The sequence below is a fragment of the Prionailurus viverrinus genome, chromosome X, assembly GCF_022837055.1.
Source record: "Prionailurus viverrinus isolate Anna chromosome X, UM_Priviv_1.0, whole genome shotgun sequence".
NCBI lineage: Eukaryota > Metazoa > Chordata > Mammalia > Carnivora > Felidae > Prionailurus > Prionailurus viverrinus.
Window position 1 is genome coordinate 101,854,946 of NC_062579.1, and position 18,159 is coordinate 101,873,104.

The following is an 18,159-nucleotide window of genomic DNA, read 5'->3' on the forward strand; positions in this document are numbered from 1 at the left end:
TATGCAAAACGTATCTTACTATTAAAGTAAACATTTCAATGGAAACCAATTTGTCAATAAATTTCAGAAAAAAAAAAAAAAAAAAAAAAAAAAAAAATAAAGTAAACATTTCAAATTAACATTGTGAAATAGTTAAATTGGTGGAATCAATAAGATTTTTGGAGAAACAAAGTAAAGCACTCAGGGAGAGAGAAATTCAGAAACTAGGAGGCATGTTAAGAGTACTCATTTTATGAATAAACAAACAAAAAGCAGAGTCATACTTATAAATATAGAGAACAACAAATAAATAAGTAAAGCAAAGTGATGGTTTCCAGAGGGAAGGGAGAGGATGGGCAAAATGCATGAAGGAGAGTAGGAGATACACACTTCCAGTTATGGAATGAATAAGTCACAGGAATGAAAGGCATGGCATAGGGAATATAGTCAATGATACAATAGTGACACATGGTGATGGATGGTGGCTACACTTTGAGTACAGTTGACACACAGTGTTACATTAATTTCAAGTGTACAACATAGGAAGCATTCAACATCCCTACAGGTTAAGCTATGTTCACAAGTGTAGCCACCATCCGTCACCACGTACCATGGATGGAACTGGAGGGTATTATGCTAAGTGAAATTAGTCAGTCAGAGAAAGACAAAAATCATATGACTTCACTCATATGAGGACTTTAAGAGACAAAGCAGATGAATGTAAGGGAAGGGAAACAAAAATAATATAAAAACAGGGAGGGGGACAAAACAGAAGAGGCTCATAAATATGGAGAACAAACAGAGGGTTACTGGAGGGATTGTGGGAGGGGGGATGGGCTAAATGGGTAAGGGGCACTAAGGAAGCTACTCCTGAAATCATTGTTGCACTATATGCTAACTAATTTGGATGTAAATTTTTAAAAAATAAAAATAAATAAATAAATAAATAAATAAATAAATAAATAAATAGTAAAAAATAAAAAGGACACTTTCCCACCAGAAAAAAAGTACTAATTTTAATGACTCTGGCTTATGGGGGAGAAATACTCCACTCTCTATCACAGGTAAGTTTATAGCTTAAAATGAGAAGCATATTTTCACTAATGGTTCCCCTACCACAAAATGGTAGCTCTGTCACTAGGTGCTTGGTCTCTTTATTGATTTGCTGGTAGGGCACAGCCTACAGATGGACATAGTGGAATCTGGAGACAGGGGCTGTGGAATTGATTCTGCTACTAACTAGCTGTGTGACCTTAGTTATACCACTCTCTGGCCCTCAAATTTGCTAATTTATAATAGGAAGGTTGTGTTTTGTTACCCAAAGACCTTTCTAGTTCTAACATTCTGCATCTAGGTGTTATTTTATATAGATTTTCTTTCTTGTCTTAAAAAAATGGAATCATATTATCAATTTACTTTGCAACTTGCTTTTTCCACTTGGCAATATATCATGGACATTCCTCCAGATCAATATATATAGATCTATCTGCCTGACTTTAAATGTTAGTTTTGACTGAAAAAGTAGGCACACATAGCAGCTAGTTCACATAACTACGGCCCTTCCAGCACTAACATTCTGTTTCTAGGCATCTAAACCCCAAAGGCCATCCAATTCAACATTGATATTAATTCATTTTAAACACAAAATGAACTCTATGAGGATGTTATGAAATGAAATCAATTCTGGATTGTTAAAAACTCCTAAGGTTGAATCTCGCTTCTTCACTTGATCAATCATAGGCACTGCGAGAAACATTCCACTGTGCACCCCACATCTCAGGCAGCTGGGTAGTAAAGCTTACCTTGGTTTCGGCCTGGAAATAAAGATTGGTTCGAAACCAAGGTAGTTCTGCCAGAAATTGAGGAGAAAGTTTACACGCTGAAAAAATGGGCTCCAAATAACATTTTTCCAATGGGGATTGAAGAAAAAGATACCATGTCCCATTCATAGGATTTGGGATTTCAGTTGAGGAAAGGCAACAGAATAGAACTACTTAGAGCACAGGCCCTGGAGCCAAACTTGTTGGATTCAAATCTACATTCTGCCACTTCTTCGTTCAAATCACTTTCCGTGCTTCAATCCCTTTATCTAAGTGGGCTAATAGTAGGACCTGCCTGTAGTGTTCCGTATTTGTTCATGTAGGCAGAAACCACTCCAGTTATTTCAGACAGGGAGGGATTTAATAAAGAGAATTAGAGACCTACAAAGCCTTTGGAAGGGCTGTGAGAAGGGACATTTTTAAAGGAGCGTTGCCAACAACTTCAGACAGTTGTAAAAGTCTTGGAAAGTTTTAGTAGCAATGAGGAAACTGCTACAAATGACACCAAAGCAGATGCGGCACAGAAGAATGCTCAGGAGCCACCTAAATCTTTGTTTGGCAAAGTCTACACACCTAAATGCAATGTCAGGAGGACCAACCGTGGTGTCTTAGGCTTGTCAAGATCCTGTGAGTAGTACCTTTTGTGGATGAAATCCCAAACTGAACGTTACTGTCAAGGGAGTGTGGGAAATGTAGTTTCTAAGTTTTACTAAACAGGTGAAAGCTGAAAAGGATGGGGAAGGTGTTAAATATGACTTCACAGCTTGGTTATTAGAATTGTGTGACTCGATTCATGTAAAGCACTTAGAAAATTGCCTGGCCTATACAATAGTCAAAGAACAATAAATATTAGCTGTCATTATGATGTCTGGATCACAAAAGCCTAAGATGCCAGGTATTAGAATGCCTACTTGCTTTTTTCTTAATATGAAATTTACTGTCAAATTGGTTTCCATACAACACCCAGTGCTCATCCCAACAGGTGCCCTCCTCAATACCCATCACCCACCCTCCCCTCCCTCCCACCCCCCATCAACCCTCAGTTTGTTCTCAGTCCTACTTGCTTTTTAAATAGTGCATTCCAAGACTACTCCTTAACCTGTGCGTGCTAGCATCCACACATCCTTCATTAATTCAATATTTAATGATCACCTACTATCCAGCAGGTGCTGTGATATTGCCAGGGATACAGTGCTGAAGAAAGCACAGTTGTTCTCTCCCCTCAAAGAATTCACTCTGTAGGTGGAGAGAAAGACATGTACACAGCCAAACTTGCTGTGTGAATTTGTCTCTTCTTAGTTCTTAAGTTTATAAAGCACTTTACCCACTTCATAATTTATCTTATTCTTGGTGTATATTTATGACCTCATATCATCTTCTACATTTAATGAGACAAGCAAACAGGTGTTATAATTAGTATTATGAAACTGACATTTACAGATGAAAAGATTTAGTGTCTGTAATATTATCAAGGTCAACAGTTAGTGACAAGACTAGGGCTAGAATACAATTCTAGATTTATCATGGTGATTGTTTCACAGTATATACACTACTGGATCATTATGTAGTACACCTGAAAGTAATATGATGTTATATGTCAATTATACCTTAATAAAAACTCGACCTTAATAAAAACTCAAATTTAACTTAACTTTTTGAAAACGAATACAATTTTTCTGGCACCTAGATATTTTTTTCTGATGGGTGCCTGATAGGTACAGGGAGTCTTTGGAAAGGAGGAATAGAAAGAAGGCAAGACTGTTGCTGAGCAGAGAAAGGAAAAAATACTATGCTTTCAGATTGTCTAGGTTAAAAATCTGACCCTGACACTTAGTAGCTATCTGATGTTGGGCAACTTCCTGCCTCAGTTTCCTCATCTATAACAGGAAGACAATCATAAGACTGAACTAATAGGGTTATCAAGAAGATTAAATCTGTTGATTTCTATAAAGTGCTGAGAATTATAGCTGGGACATGGTAAATCCTCAATAAACATTACCTATTTTTTATTATTGTTATTATAGAGTTACTATTACCATTATTGAATTTTCAGTTGACTCAAAAGTAGTTTAGGTGCTCACCTCACTGGGTGGCTTCTCTCTCTCCTCTTTGTTCCCCCCCACACACAAAGAATATACATACTAATTGTTTCTGGTTAAATGTGCACAGCAGGTCAAGCACTTTTTCAGTACAATATCATGATGGAGTAGGAAAAGCGCATGATTAGGCGTCAGGAAGTCTGGATTCTAGTCTGGGTTCTGCCATTAATGAGCTATGAAACTCTGGGTGAATCACTTAACCTCTCTGGACTGCATGTGTCAAACAGGGGTAAAATATATTCCTTAACCTACCCCAGAATGGTTGAAAGATCAAATGAGATCATAGATGTTAGATGTTACAAAGTTAAAAGCACATTACAAATGCTACATGATGGGATTTTCATTATCCTCAGCATTAGCCTTCATGTCTTCTTCTCGCTTACCTATGACAACTACTCACTCACTGAATGTTATTGATTCTTCATCTGAAATGTCTTTCAAATCCATCCCCTTTTCTTTGTTCTCAATGCTTGTGTCTTGGTTCACAGACTCATCAACTCTTACCAGAATGAGTGTAACAAGCACCTAACTATTTTTCTCTAATCCAATCTTATCTCTCTCCAACCTAGCCATCCAATCAATGTCTCCAGAGTGACTATTCTAAAGGGAAAGATCTCATCCTGTTAATCCCTGGTTTATAATCTCACCCCAAGATTAGGAATTTCCAATGGGCTCCCTATTTCCTATAGAATATGCAACATGAATCACATTAATCAATGCCCTTGCTAATCTCTCTATCCTCACTGTCTATTTCATCTCCATAGACTCCATACTCCAGGAAAATAATACTTTTCTTTCTCTAAACTTTGTATGCATCTATGTTACTGTACATGCTGTTCTTCCTGCCTGCAGTGACTGACAAAATCTCAGTCAGCCTCTAAGAGCCAGATCTACGGTCATTGCCTCTGTGAAGCTCTCCCCAGAGCTTATCCTGTTCTGTTTAACCCTGGATGGTGACTTAATTCCATTTCTTTCACTTAATAACATTTTGTACAACCTCAAATTTAACATCTTTCATGTTATTTTATAATTAGTTGTTTTAGAATGTTTATTCCAATTAGATCATAAGCTTATAGAGAACAAGAAGTTTGTTTTATTCATCTCTGAATAAATAAATATTCATCTCCCTAGCATAGTTTCTGGCACAGAGTATAGGCCCAATAAGAATTGGTTAAATGAATGAGTGCTGAACCAATACTGCCTAGACTATAGGTGGTAAAGAACAGTTGTCTTTTAAATTTCCCAGTTGTTACAGACTGATATTTTATAAAATATAATAAAAAGTCACAGCTGTGTCAAATCACTTTAAAAGTTACTAAATATTTACCCTCAATTTTGTTCTTATCTCATTGTAAACATTTTGAGTACCACTCAGCTGGACTATCTGCAAAGATGCTTCATCCCCAGTCCCTAAAATCTTAATAGGCAAGTTGAAAAATTTAACAAGGATACATGTAAAAATAATAAACAAGTCTTCATATGTTCAGAGCATAACTAAGCAGGAAATCAATAAAATAAAGCTATTGTCATTAAGTACATGCACAGATAAAGTAAATCAATGGAGCAGTGAATGAAGGGATGCAATATTATATTTAGACAGCAACAGTTTGTATGACACTTCAAAACTAATCTAGGAAAATTTTAGGAAAAAGTGGGATTTACAGAAACTGTTCAAAACAAAGATGGCTGGGATGGACTGGGGGACATCAGGGAAATATAAAGAGGAAGAGGACACCTTCAGTAAACACTGTTTACAGAACTGCATTTACCTGAGTGCTTAATTGAAAGCTTTTATAGAGTCCCAATAGACAGTGGCCACTCCTCCCTCCTCATTCATTGATTACCTTCTTAAGTCACTGTGTTGGGAACCCTCCTAAGAAACACAGGACTCTGCGTAATCATCCTAGAGCTGGATCTACTCTTTGGTAACTTAAGAGCAGAAATGAAGTTGATGATGTGAGTCAAAAGTTTTACAGTGTCACCAGTGAACTATTGGAATTAGTGGACAAAAGATACTTGTACTTTAATGACTTAGAAATAACACTCCCCAAAGAATATACGGCTTCAATTTAGTAGTGAGATTTAATTGCCTTCTAGGGACTTGGTCCCTGAAGTCTCTTCAGTGAACTTACTTCTTTGGAACCATAATGAATAAACTCAGAAGGTAGCAGCTGATAATGTTAATATTCTTCACTCTCCTTCTTTACACTTTGAATGATTTGGAGTCCTGGATTCCAAAATGCTGAGCGGAATCAAGACACAATCCACTGTAAGAGCAAGTAAAGAACATATACCCTGGTAAGAAGAAAGGAAGTCATTTTTGTCTCTTGAAACATATATATGTGGAATGGTCAGTCTTGACATGGATCTCAGCATGCACCTGTAACTCACTCCTCCTGAAAGACTGCAGCACTTCAGTGAGCTGATGATCATGCAACACATAAGGGGCTATATCAACACAACTCTTAGAGACCTTAGTGTTGTTGTTTGTGGTTTTGTGGGGTGTTTTGTTTTCTTTTGTTTTTTGCTCTTCAGGTGAGTAAAGTCAATTCGATTTCAAAAATATTCATTAAGTTCCTCCCATGTGTCAGAAACTGAGCCAAGTACTGGAGTTAAAGAAATAAAATGCAAATTCTGTCTCCAGAGGGCTCACACTATAATCTGACCATATTGCCTTATTATTATCATTTACTGAATTATTTTCCACCCTCCAGAAAAAAAAAAGATAACCAATATGGCCATATTTTCATGGGTGCTACTTCCCAAGTGAGGCCTTATTTAAAAATAATAATAGCTAATGTGTATATAGCACAAAGATCCTTTGAGATAAACACTATAATTGTCCCAATTTTACAATCAAGGAACTAAGGCATAAACAAGTTAAGCAAATTACTGATGTTACACAGTGAATCAGTGATGGATCCAGGATCCAAACTTTGATCCAGAACTCATGCTGTTAACCACCACTCTACACTGCCTGGTGTGGATAATATAAATTTCTGTCTGTAAGTACCACCCATTCCATTACGTATATTTTGAGCTTCTGGGAGCTTTCTGAAAAGCTCAGAAAACAAGGAAGATGTTCCAAGAATCCCTTAATTTTAGCATTAAAGATAGGATGAATCCTCCTGGGAAGCATGCTTTTGCATGGTAGATAAAGAAGAACTTCTTTGGGAAATCTGCGTTAAAAAAAAAGTCTTGAAGTGTGCCCCAAATATTTCTGAAAGATCAAAAACCAGTAACTATATGTGTATCTCCACATATGTCTAATTAATTTAGGAAGATTTTGGCCTGCACAACTGAACTAAAACACTGAATTATTCAACTAAAAGATATATGTGGTTGATCTGGTGAGATTTACTCCAATCACATAAGCACAAAAATCTGTTCTTTGTTTTCCAGCTATTCATACTGGCATTTGTTCTGAGATCGTCAGGACTATAAGATGGTGAGGATTGTAAATTAGAAGAAGGCTTCATGATTAAACATGTTGTCATTCTAGTGTGAAGATTTAATGCCCCTTGAAAAAGGCTGTGCCTTGAAAATCCTTTCCTTGTAATGCTATTAGGAAATTATGGTTGTCGTGTCACCATTGCACAAAGACAAGATCACCTGACTTCGGCCTCAGCCTCATAACTACTCCAGGAAGACTTTTCCTTTTCAGATTCATTCTGTTTTCTGATCCTAATTCTGGGAGCACACAGAACAAAAATGAGTCTTCTAATTCTCATTGGAGGTAGTGAAGAGCCTCCTCATAGGATCACTGTAATAAGTAAGCAGCTGTAGTTAGAAGCTTAGCAGCACCTCAATATTTTTTCAGTCTGTCTGCCCTTGGTCCCGATTTCTATTCAGAGCTCCCTTATCCTGTATTAGGATATACTGAGGATCCTGTTACAAAGTCTTACTCTACTTCCTGAATTACTTGTCCATAAATTTAGGTTTCATACCTTCTGAGTTCTGGAGTCTGTTCTAGAAAGAGAATCTGAAGTGATTACCTACATCGTGAGTCTGGATGAACTTTCTTGCTGACCAGCTCCTAAGACAAACCTTCCTATCCATGGCCTGTACTCACCAAGGTATGACACCTGCCTCATGAGTCTGAAACTAGATTCTCCTACAAATGCCCCAAATTCTGATTTGTGACTAGAACATGATGGGAATCTTACAATCAAAAAAAAAAAAAAAAGATTTTGACCTTAATAATGAGCTGGTATGTGATAGCACTCATACTTGATAGAATTGGACCAAATAAAGCAAATAAAAATTTGAGTGGACAAAAAAGTGTAAAAACACTTTTTTTTTCAGATTCTAGTATAATAACCCACTTTCTCTTTTTGCTATAACATCTTCCCTGCAAGCAAAGAGCAAATGTAGGGCTAAAAAAAAAATACGAGATCTTAAAGTTCATTTCTGAGCAACAAGCCATTAGCAAGATTGAATACTATGAAATGAAATACTGCTTCTCACCATGGGCTTTTTACCCTATTTCCTTCAGCCACTTCAATGTAGGCTCTAGTCAAATCAGTGTCATGGCATTGGGTAAGACAGAAGAGCCAAACTGGCCTCGATTCATTCAACAAATCTGTACTGAACCCATATATTGTGGGTTTGCACTAGGCACTGTGTGAGGTAGTAAAAATAAGGCAGTACACGGGATGTGTCAGGGCTTCTTCCCTCGAAAGCTTAAATTTTTTTTTAAAGGAATTTTATTTTTTTTAAGATTTTTTTCTCAACGTTTATTTATTTTTGGGACAGAGAGAGACAGAGCATGAACGGGGGAGGGGCAGAGAGAGAGGGAGACACAGAATCGGAAACAGGCTCCAGGCTCCGAGCCATCAGCCCAGAGCCTGACGCGGGGCTCGAACTCACGGACCGCGAGATCGTGACCTGGCTGATGTCGGACGCTTAACCGACTGCGCCACCCAGGCGCCCCGAAAGCTTAAATTTTAGTAAGGGGGCATAAATTAAATAATTACACAATATATAAATAGAAACTATAATAAGAGCTACGCAGAAAAAGTTTGGAGTGTTGGGAACAACTTCAACAAAAAGATATGATTTGGTTTTAGTGAGGTTAGGGAAGGCTTTTCTAATGAAATTTCTTTTAGGCTGAGATATTAAGGATGACTATGACTTCACCAGTCAAAGAGGGTAGGAAGAATATTTCCAGCAGAGAGAACACAATGTGCAAAAGCTCTGAGGTGTGAATGAGCTTGCAGTGCTTCATAAAGACAGTATGGCTGGAACATGGTGAGCACAAGAAGACACAGTGTAGGATAAGGTTAGGGTCAGATCATTCAGAGTCTTGTAGGTCATGGTAAATAGGTTAGATTTTATTCCAAGTCTAATTAGAAACCCTAGAGTGATTTTAAGCATGGGAAAGATATGGTGATAATTATGCATGTTTGTAAAAGGTCTCCCTGGCTGTTGAATGGAGAATAGGCTATAGAGAGGAAAGAATAGAAGTAGGGAGATCTGTTAAATGATGGTGGCTCTAACTAAATAAATGTTGGCTGTGGATATTTAGAATTATAGGTGGATTTAAAACATACTTAGGAGGAGGAGCCAATAGGGCTCAGTGATTGGATGTGTAGGGTGAGGAAGAAATGAGAATGAACTGGGCACAATTTTATGTCATGGATATGAACCACCTAAAAACAAATTTCAGGCTAATATCTATAGCAGGGGAAAAACAATTAGCAATTTTATGATTCAAGTCTAATTACATTTGAGCAGTGAATTGGCACATTTTCTTTAAGGAGGAGGTTCAAAGCAAGTTTCAGGTGCTCATTGTATAGATGGGGGAATTAAGACTTACAATGAAATGCGCTACTGTGCAAATTAATCTTGTGATGTGTCTGAGTGTTTTATCTCCCAAATTAGAATATAAGCTTCCACAGTATCCCTTCTTTCTCAAACATCTTTTCCTAATATCACCTGATATAGGACTGAGGACACAGAAGAACCCCAATAAATGTTCCTCAAATTAAAATGAATTGAGGGGCGCCTGGGTGGTGCAGTTGGTTAAGCGTCCGACATCAGCCAGGTCACGATCTCTCGGTCCGTGAGTTCGAGCCCCACGTCAGGCTCTGGGCTGATGGCTCGGAGCCTGGAGCCTGTTTCCGATTCTGTGTCTCCCTCTCTCTCTGCCCCTCCCCCGTTCATGCTCTGTCTCTCTCTGTCCCAAAAATAAATAAAAAACGTTGAAAAAAAATTTAAAAAATAAATAAATAAAATGAATTGAATTTCTTCTTTCTCAGCAGATAGAAGAAAATGGCTATTTTGGGTACTGAAAATGGCAGTGAAGTGACAGAATTCATCCTGGTGGGTTTCTCCAACTATCCAAAATCCCAGGTTGCTTTTATTGCACCATGGTAGCAGTTTACCTGATCACATTGGTGGGTAACAGTCTAATCCTTGTCATGGTTAGAGTTGATGACCAGCTTCTCACCCCTATGTATTTTTTCCTAAGTAACCTGTACTTCCTCGATATCTGTTACTCTAGCAATTCAGTACCTTTTTTGTTGTTCAATGGTTTAAAAGACGACCCTACCATTTTTTACACTAGCTGTTATGGTCAGATGACAATCACTATTTTTCTGGGGATGACAGAGTGTCTCCTCCTTGCTATCATGGTTTATGATAGATTTATTGCAATATCTAATCCTCTGTGTTACACCATCATTATGAACAACCAGGTCTGCATACAGTTGGCCATGGTGACTTGGGCCAGTGCCTTCCTTTTAGCAATAATACTGATCATTGCAATTCCTGCCCATTTTTGTGGATGCAATGTCATCAATCAATTTACCTGTGAGGTCCAGGCCCTATTGAAGCTCACTGGCTCAAACACCACAGTCAGACTTATTCTGGGTCTGGTCATAGGCATATTCACACTGCCCCTACCTTTTATCTTCATTCTCATCTCCTATACTCGCATTGTGGTTGTCATGCTAAGGATCCACTCTGCAGAGGGCAGGCTCAAAGTTTTTTCCACCTATAGGTCCCACCTGACTGTGGTCACCATATTTTATGGAACAGCCATCTACATGTACCTGAAACCTCAATCAAGGGAGTCCCAGGACCAGGGTAAAGTCATCTCTGCATTTTATGGTGTTGTAACTTCTATGTTGAACCCCCTCATTTACACCTTGAGAAACAAAGATGTGAAAGATGTCCTAAGAAAAATTATTTGAAAGAAAGAATCCTAGAAAGGACATGAATATCCCATGGAGGTTCATCTAACTGACAGCTTGACACTGACTTATAAAAATAACAAGGTATAAATAGCAAAATATTTTCATAAGACCATTAGTTTCAAATGCATTTCTTCTATTTCCAACAAGCATGTGATAAAGAATATCCTCCCACTCAAAAAGATATGTTAAAAATTTACAATGCCATTCATTTACATAATAAACTATACAGGACAATCTTGTGGGAGCATTTATAAAACAAAATAATAATTAGTACATTTGAATCCTATGTAGTTATGTCATTTTACTGAACGAGAAATATTTCAATATTCTAAGATTCTCTTTGGTAGATGGTAAAGAGCAAAGTTGCAAAATGGACATTTTTTTCTCTTGATGCTTTTTCTATGAGGTATATCATTACCCAAGCTTCAGAGAGAGATGAATGTGAGTATGCAGAGAGGAAAATTACTCAACTGCTACATAAGACTTCCACATAGAAGGCCTTCTGATGAAGCAAAAAGCCCTTCAAGACTGTGTAGGTACCGAGGGCCAGAAATGATGACCTTATGGAACTTACAATTACATGTCTGGATAAGTAGATCAGGACCCATTTTCTCTGTCAACGTACCGTAGTCATGAATAATCGCATGCTGCTTCCAAAGTTGACCTCACAGAGCAAATCTAATCCCTTTAAAACTCCTTAACAAACAAGAAAATGTGTACTGTATTTTTGGATTATAAAAATTCTAATGTTCATTATTTTTAAATACATGAGGCAGGTAGAGAAAAAAATAAAAAAGCACCTGTAATGCCAACACTCAATGAGGCTTACATTGGTTCTAGAATCCAGCAGACATGTGTTTAAGACTGAGACTTATGGCCGCGTGGGATTTCTTACTTCCCATCTCTCAGTTTCAATTTTCTCATCTGTAAAATGGGGATTATAAGAGTGCCTACCTCACAAAGCTGGTTTGAGAATGAAATGAGATGATGCATGTTAATCTTCTATCATATGTTCGGCATGTGGTGGACACTAAATACATGTCAGCCGAAAAAGAAAAACACTGTCAATTCACTCTCTGACATCTATACCCATTATATGAGTGTTCATTCATTTATGTCTGTACCAATAATGACTGTATCTTTTTAAAATAATTTATGAGAATATGATACACTGAAAAAAATAGGTTCTGTTGTCTTAATGTGAATTTATCCTATTAGAGATGAGGTTGAATATGTTTCCCATGTTCATTGGTCAATTGTATTTCAAGAGTCAGGGTCTTTGTCGTTGGGTCAAAATGACAATGAATCAATCCAATTTTGGAAACAGAAAATGCTGCGGTGGGCTACTTGTGACTAATAAAAAGCCCCCAAATTTATTTCAACATTGATTCACTTCACCACTGTTTCCAGATAAATCCTGACAGGCAGATCCCAGTTTGATCCATTCTATTTCACTGTGTAAGTAAGAAATTAATACCTAATTGGTCAACAACACAAGCCGACAGAAGACTATTGTAAATGAAAATAATAAAAGTGTGGGAATGCCAACAGAGAACTTTTTAGAAAGGGAATCTATGGTGTTATGCAAACTTTGTTGTAACATTGCCAATTTAACCTTGAACAAATTCTTTTGTAAGTTTTATTTCTGGCGTTTCTAATACTCTTCATTTAACCTAAAGCACTCCTGAAACAAAACGGAAGGTACTAATAACTAACTAACAAGACATGGTGAACAGATAAAGTCAAACACTAGAGGGGGGAAACAAACATGATTCCTCAAAAGGAAAAAAAAAGGAGTGAAACTGCAAACCTAATACTTATTGGAGTTTGATCATTTTCATTAGGGACTAGAAGAGGTAGAGAAGAACAAGCAATGAGATGTGACTTTTGCTGACAGAAAGAAATTTATTGGGGAGAGGCAGGGACGTTTTTAGCTGCAAGAGAAAATTAGACAGGTGAACTAATGTCTTCCCTTTTGATTACCTCAGGAAGAAGTTAGACAGGGTTCTCTCTGGAGAGAGAAATATGTTACATCTGGAAGTGGAGAACAAGCCGCAGGAAAGTTTCTGACACGAAATCAAGACTGGATGAATAGAAAGTGTAAGTAAGAGATTATAAGAACAACTGATCAGAGATATGTGCATAAGTTGCCTTTCTGTTAAAAGTGTATTGGGAAAGTTGTCTTCAAAATGAACAAGTTTGACTTATAATAAACAAAGCAATACTTTGGAAGTACCTATGCCTTGGGAGGTGTTTAAATTTCTTATCTCTGCCAAACAGCACTTATGACTTGCAGCTGATAATGGGCAACTCTGCCTCCCCGCACACCATCTTCTCATAACGTGTGCCAAAAATCACCAGGCGACGTCTTAGAAGGTTGAACTGACCCCTTCAAAATCAACATAACTGAGAAAAGAGCTTTGCGCTATGTGCTGGCAGCAGGAGAGAAAAAAGAAAGAGAAAGAAAGAAAGAAAGAAAGAAAGAAAGAAAGAAAGAAACACTTGAGAGCCCACCTGGAAGTGTTCAAAAGAAAGAAATTTATAATTTTTAAAAAGCTAAGAAACTATCATTGGCTTTTGAGTGAGTCTGTCAACACACCGGTACTAATAAGAAAGTGAAATTAATTGTCTGTTGCATGTTCCTTGAGTTTCAACAAGTCATGAAAGCAGAACTATTAAAGCTACTCTTTTCATCATATGGAAACGAGCACACAGAAAATGGCTCACTTATTCCTGCAATATTTTTGTTGTTTTGGTTAAAACAGTCACCCGATAGGGGCACCTGGGTGGCTCAGTAGGTTAAGCGTCCAATCTAAGTTCATGATTTCATGGTTTGTGGGTTCGGGCCCCACATCGGGCTGTGGGCTGACAGCTCAGAGCCTGGAGCCTGCTTCAGATTCTGTGTCTCCCGCTCTCTCAGCCCCTCCCCCGCTCGCACTCTGGCTGTCACTCTCTCTCGCTCAAAAATAAATAAACATTAAGAAAATAAAAAAATAAACAGTCACTAAAGTTTTTTCACTAACATGTTTGAGTCAATGGCCCTGTATACTAGTATTTGCCATCCCACATACACACAAAGACATGCACACACAGACTTTATTGTTAGAAAGACCTCGTTTGAATTGAGACTTTTGAGATTTAAAAGACTACTTCTTGGGGGCGCCTGGCTGGTGCAGCAGGTAGAGCATGTGACTCTTGACCTCAGGGCTGTGAGTTCAAGTTCCATGTTGGGCATGGAGCCTACTTAAAATTAAAAATAAAATAAAATACCATTTTTTAGCTGTGCATCCTTGGGCAAGTTACTTTAACCTTCCTCATACTCCCATCCTCATCTATGCAGTTGATAACAATAGTAATATTCATTATAATAATAATAATAATAATAATAATAAGTCTCTACTTCATAGGGTTGCTATGAGGATCAAATAAGATCAACAATGTAGAACACCTAGCACAGTATTGTCAAATAGGAAGCCAATGAAATATTAATTATTTTTACTATCCTTATCATATTAAATATTATATAACTCTGGCACCAGAGATCCTGTATGTTGAAATGCCTAGTTTATTCTGTGTGCAGCAAGGTTATCACACTTCACCTGGCTGAATCCCATACCTGAAATTATGGAAAACATACACAGTCCTGTATGTGTGTCTGGCTGTAAGTGTTGGAGGTTAACACTTTGCCTCTTTTTATTCCTCACTTTACTCATTCAAAGCAAAACTTATTGAGTACCTTCTATGTGTTATGTAATTTGCTAGCACTTGGAATCCCCAGTAAAAAAGACAAAGTTCCTGACCTTAGGTGCTAAACATTTTGATAGAGAAACAGATATTAAATAGATGATCACATATATAAATAAACGACTTTAAAAAGCATGATAAGTACTCTGAAGGAAACAAACAGGAAGGTAGAGTGAAATGTGAGATGTATTTTGGATCAGATTGTAAGATAAGATCTCTCAGAAGAAGTAATATTTAAACTGAAACTGAAGATCCATTAAATGCTTAAAGTTCACACTTTGAGGAGTTGAGGAAAGGGAGTGCACTAGAATAAGGGAAAAAATACAAAGGCTCTGAAGAAAGAACTGAGCATGTTAAAGGAACAGAAAGAAGACAAGTTTAGCTAGAGCTAAGTGAGCAAGGGGATGGGTAGGTGGTATAACATTCACTCCTCCCCCCCTTTCCTTCCTTCCTTCCTTCCTTCCTTCCTTCCTTCCCTCCTTCCTTCCTTCCTTCCTTCAACAACAGGTAAACATAAATATACAAATGAATGTTTAATAAAGACACACAGAGAAAGATAAAGAGACATAGAGAGAACCTACTGTGTGTACCAGGCATTGTTCTAGGCTTTTGGGACACATCAATGAGTAAAAAATGTCTCCACATTCATAAGGCTTATGTTATGGTGCAGGAACCTAAACCATAAAAATAAATCATACAGTATGTTGTTAAAATATAAAAGCATGGTAACAGATAGGGAAAGATAGGATAGGCACTTCTTAAATAGAGTGATCAGAAAAGTCCCACCTGAGAATTTGGAACTTGAATAATGAGGGGGGAAGTGTGTGAATATGTAGGAAAATAATATTCCAGGCAAAGGCGCTAAAGTAGAAGAACACATAAGGTATTTGAAGAACACCAAGGAAGCCAGGTGGCTGCATGGGAGTGAGCCAAAAGGAGGAAAGCAGCAGATGAGCTCAGAGAGGAACAAGGGATCAAACTGCATAGGTACTTCTTGATCATTGTAAGGACTTCAGCATTTTTAAAAAGCTTTATTGAGATATAATTCACATGCCATAATTTCACCATTTTAAATAGAACAATTCAATGCCATTTAGTACCTTGACTAAGATGTGCAATCATCACCACTAATTCCAGAATATTTTCATCATCCCTAGAAAGAAACCCTGTACACATTAGCTGTTACTCCCCATTTTCCCTTTTCCTCAGCCTCCAGTAACCACAAATGTACTTTCCATCTCTATGAATTTCCTTATTCAAGACATTTTATGTAAAGGAAATCATACAATATGTGGGTTGTTCACCTTAGCATAATGTTTTCAAGATTTATGTTGATTAATGTTTTGTGGCTGAATAATATTCTAGTATATGGATATACCAAATTCATCCAGTGCTTCTCCTTATATTTTCAGAAATAATAAGCTTCAGGATGTAATACACATGTATCTGCAAAACTAGAGATATGTGGGAACCCATACCACAGGAATGTATGAAGTTGCTAATTACTCCATATCTTAGCCAATGCAACAAAATATTCACTTAGTTTATTATAGCCACCTAGTGGACTAAAATAGGTAACCCATTGTAATTTTTTTAATGTTTATTTATTTTGAGAGTGTGTGTGTGAGCAGGGGAGGGGCAGAGAGAGAGTCCCAAGCAGGCTCCGTGTTGCCAGCATGGAGCCTGATGTGAGGCTCCATCTCATGAATTGTGAGATCATGACCTGAGTTGAAATCAAGAATCGGTAGCTTAACAGACTGAGCCACCCAGGCGCCCCTCATTGTGATTTTGATTGGCATTTTCCTAATAACCGATGATGTTGTGCATCTTTTTATGTGCTTTTTTTTTCCATTCGTTTAGCTTTCAAGAAATGTATTTTCAGATCCTTTGCTCATTTTTTAACGGGGTTATTTGTTTACTATTGAGTTGAAAGAGCTCTCTTTATCTTCTATATATTAATCCCTATTTGATACCTAATTTGAAAATATTTTTTCCCATTCTGTGGGTTGTCTTTTTACTTTCTTAGTAGTAGCCTTTGAAGTACAAACACATTTGAATTTGATGATGTCAAGTTTATTGGGGTTTTTTGGTGTGTGCCTTGTGATTTTGGTACCATATCTAAGAAATCACTATCTAATATTTAGGCCTGTGTCACAAATATTTATACCAAAATATTTATGTTACAAATATTTATGCCTATGTTTGTTCTAAGAGTTGCAAACTTTTTAAAAAAATGTTTATGTTTATTTATTTTTGAGAGACAGAGAGAGGCTGGAGGAGGAGTAGAGAGAGGGAGACAGAGGATCCGAAGCAGGCTCTGCATTAACAGCAGAGAGCCTGACGCGGGGCTCAAACCAATGAACTGTGAGACCATGACTTGAGCTGAAGTCAGATGCTTAACCGACTGAGGTGCTTAGGCGCCCCTTAAGAGTTGCAAGCTTTTAACTCTGACAATTAGGACTTTGGTCCATTTTGAGTTAACTTTTGTATATGGTGTGTGGTGGGGTTTCAATTTCATCTTTTTGCATGTGCATATCCACTTGTCCCAGCACCATTTGTAGAAAAGACTGCCATTCTACCCATTGGATTGTCTTGGCACCTGTGTCAAAAATAAATTGACCAAAAATATATGGGTTTATTATTAGATGTTTAGTTCTACTCCATTCATCAATATGTCCACCCTTATATCAGTACCACACAGTTTGTTTGTTTGGTTTTTTGAGTATAGTTGACACACAATGTTACATTAGTCTCAGGTGTACAACATAGGGATTCAATTTCTGTATACATTATGCTATGGTCACCACAAGTGTAGCCACCATCTGTCACCATACAATGCTTTTGCAATATCATTGACTATATTCCTTATGCTGTGCCTTTTATTCCCATGACTTATTCATTCCATAACTGGAAGCCCATAACTCCCTCTTCCCTTCACCCATATTGCTTATCCCCCATTCCTCTCCCCTCTAGCAACCATCAGTTTGTTTTCTCTATTTACAGGTCTGATTCTGCTTTTTGTTTATTTATTCACTTGTTTTTTTAGATTTCACCTAGGAGTGAAATCATATGGTATTTGCCTTTCTCAGTGTTACTTTTTTTTTCTTTTACTTATTTCACTTAGCATAATAACTTATAGGTCCATGACATGTCACAAATGGCAAGATCTCACTCATTTTTATGGCTGATATTCCACTATATCTATCTATCTATCTATCTATCTATCTATCTATCTATCTATCATCTATCTATCTAAAGATATAAAGATATAGATACAGATAATCACATCTTTATCTATCCACCTATCCAATGACACTT

At 37.3% G+C, this 18,159-nt stretch overlaps 1 protein-coding gene across 1 annotated transcript in view; it reads left to right on the forward strand.

The window, feature by feature from the left end:
• The first annotated feature begins 10,269 nt into the window (after positions 1 to 10,269).
• Positions 10,270 to 18,159, forward strand: part of LOC125157065 (olfactory receptor 13H1-like) — a 33,404-nt gene continuing 25,514 nt past the window's right edge. Inside the window, exons 1-2 of the mRNA XM_047843295.1 lie at positions 10,270 to 11,064; positions 13,086 to 13,197. Coding sequence (XP_047699251.1) covers positions 10,270 to 11,064; positions 13,086 to 13,197 — 907 coding nt within the window. The remainder of the gene's footprint in view (positions 11,065 to 13,085; positions 13,198 to 18,159) is intronic.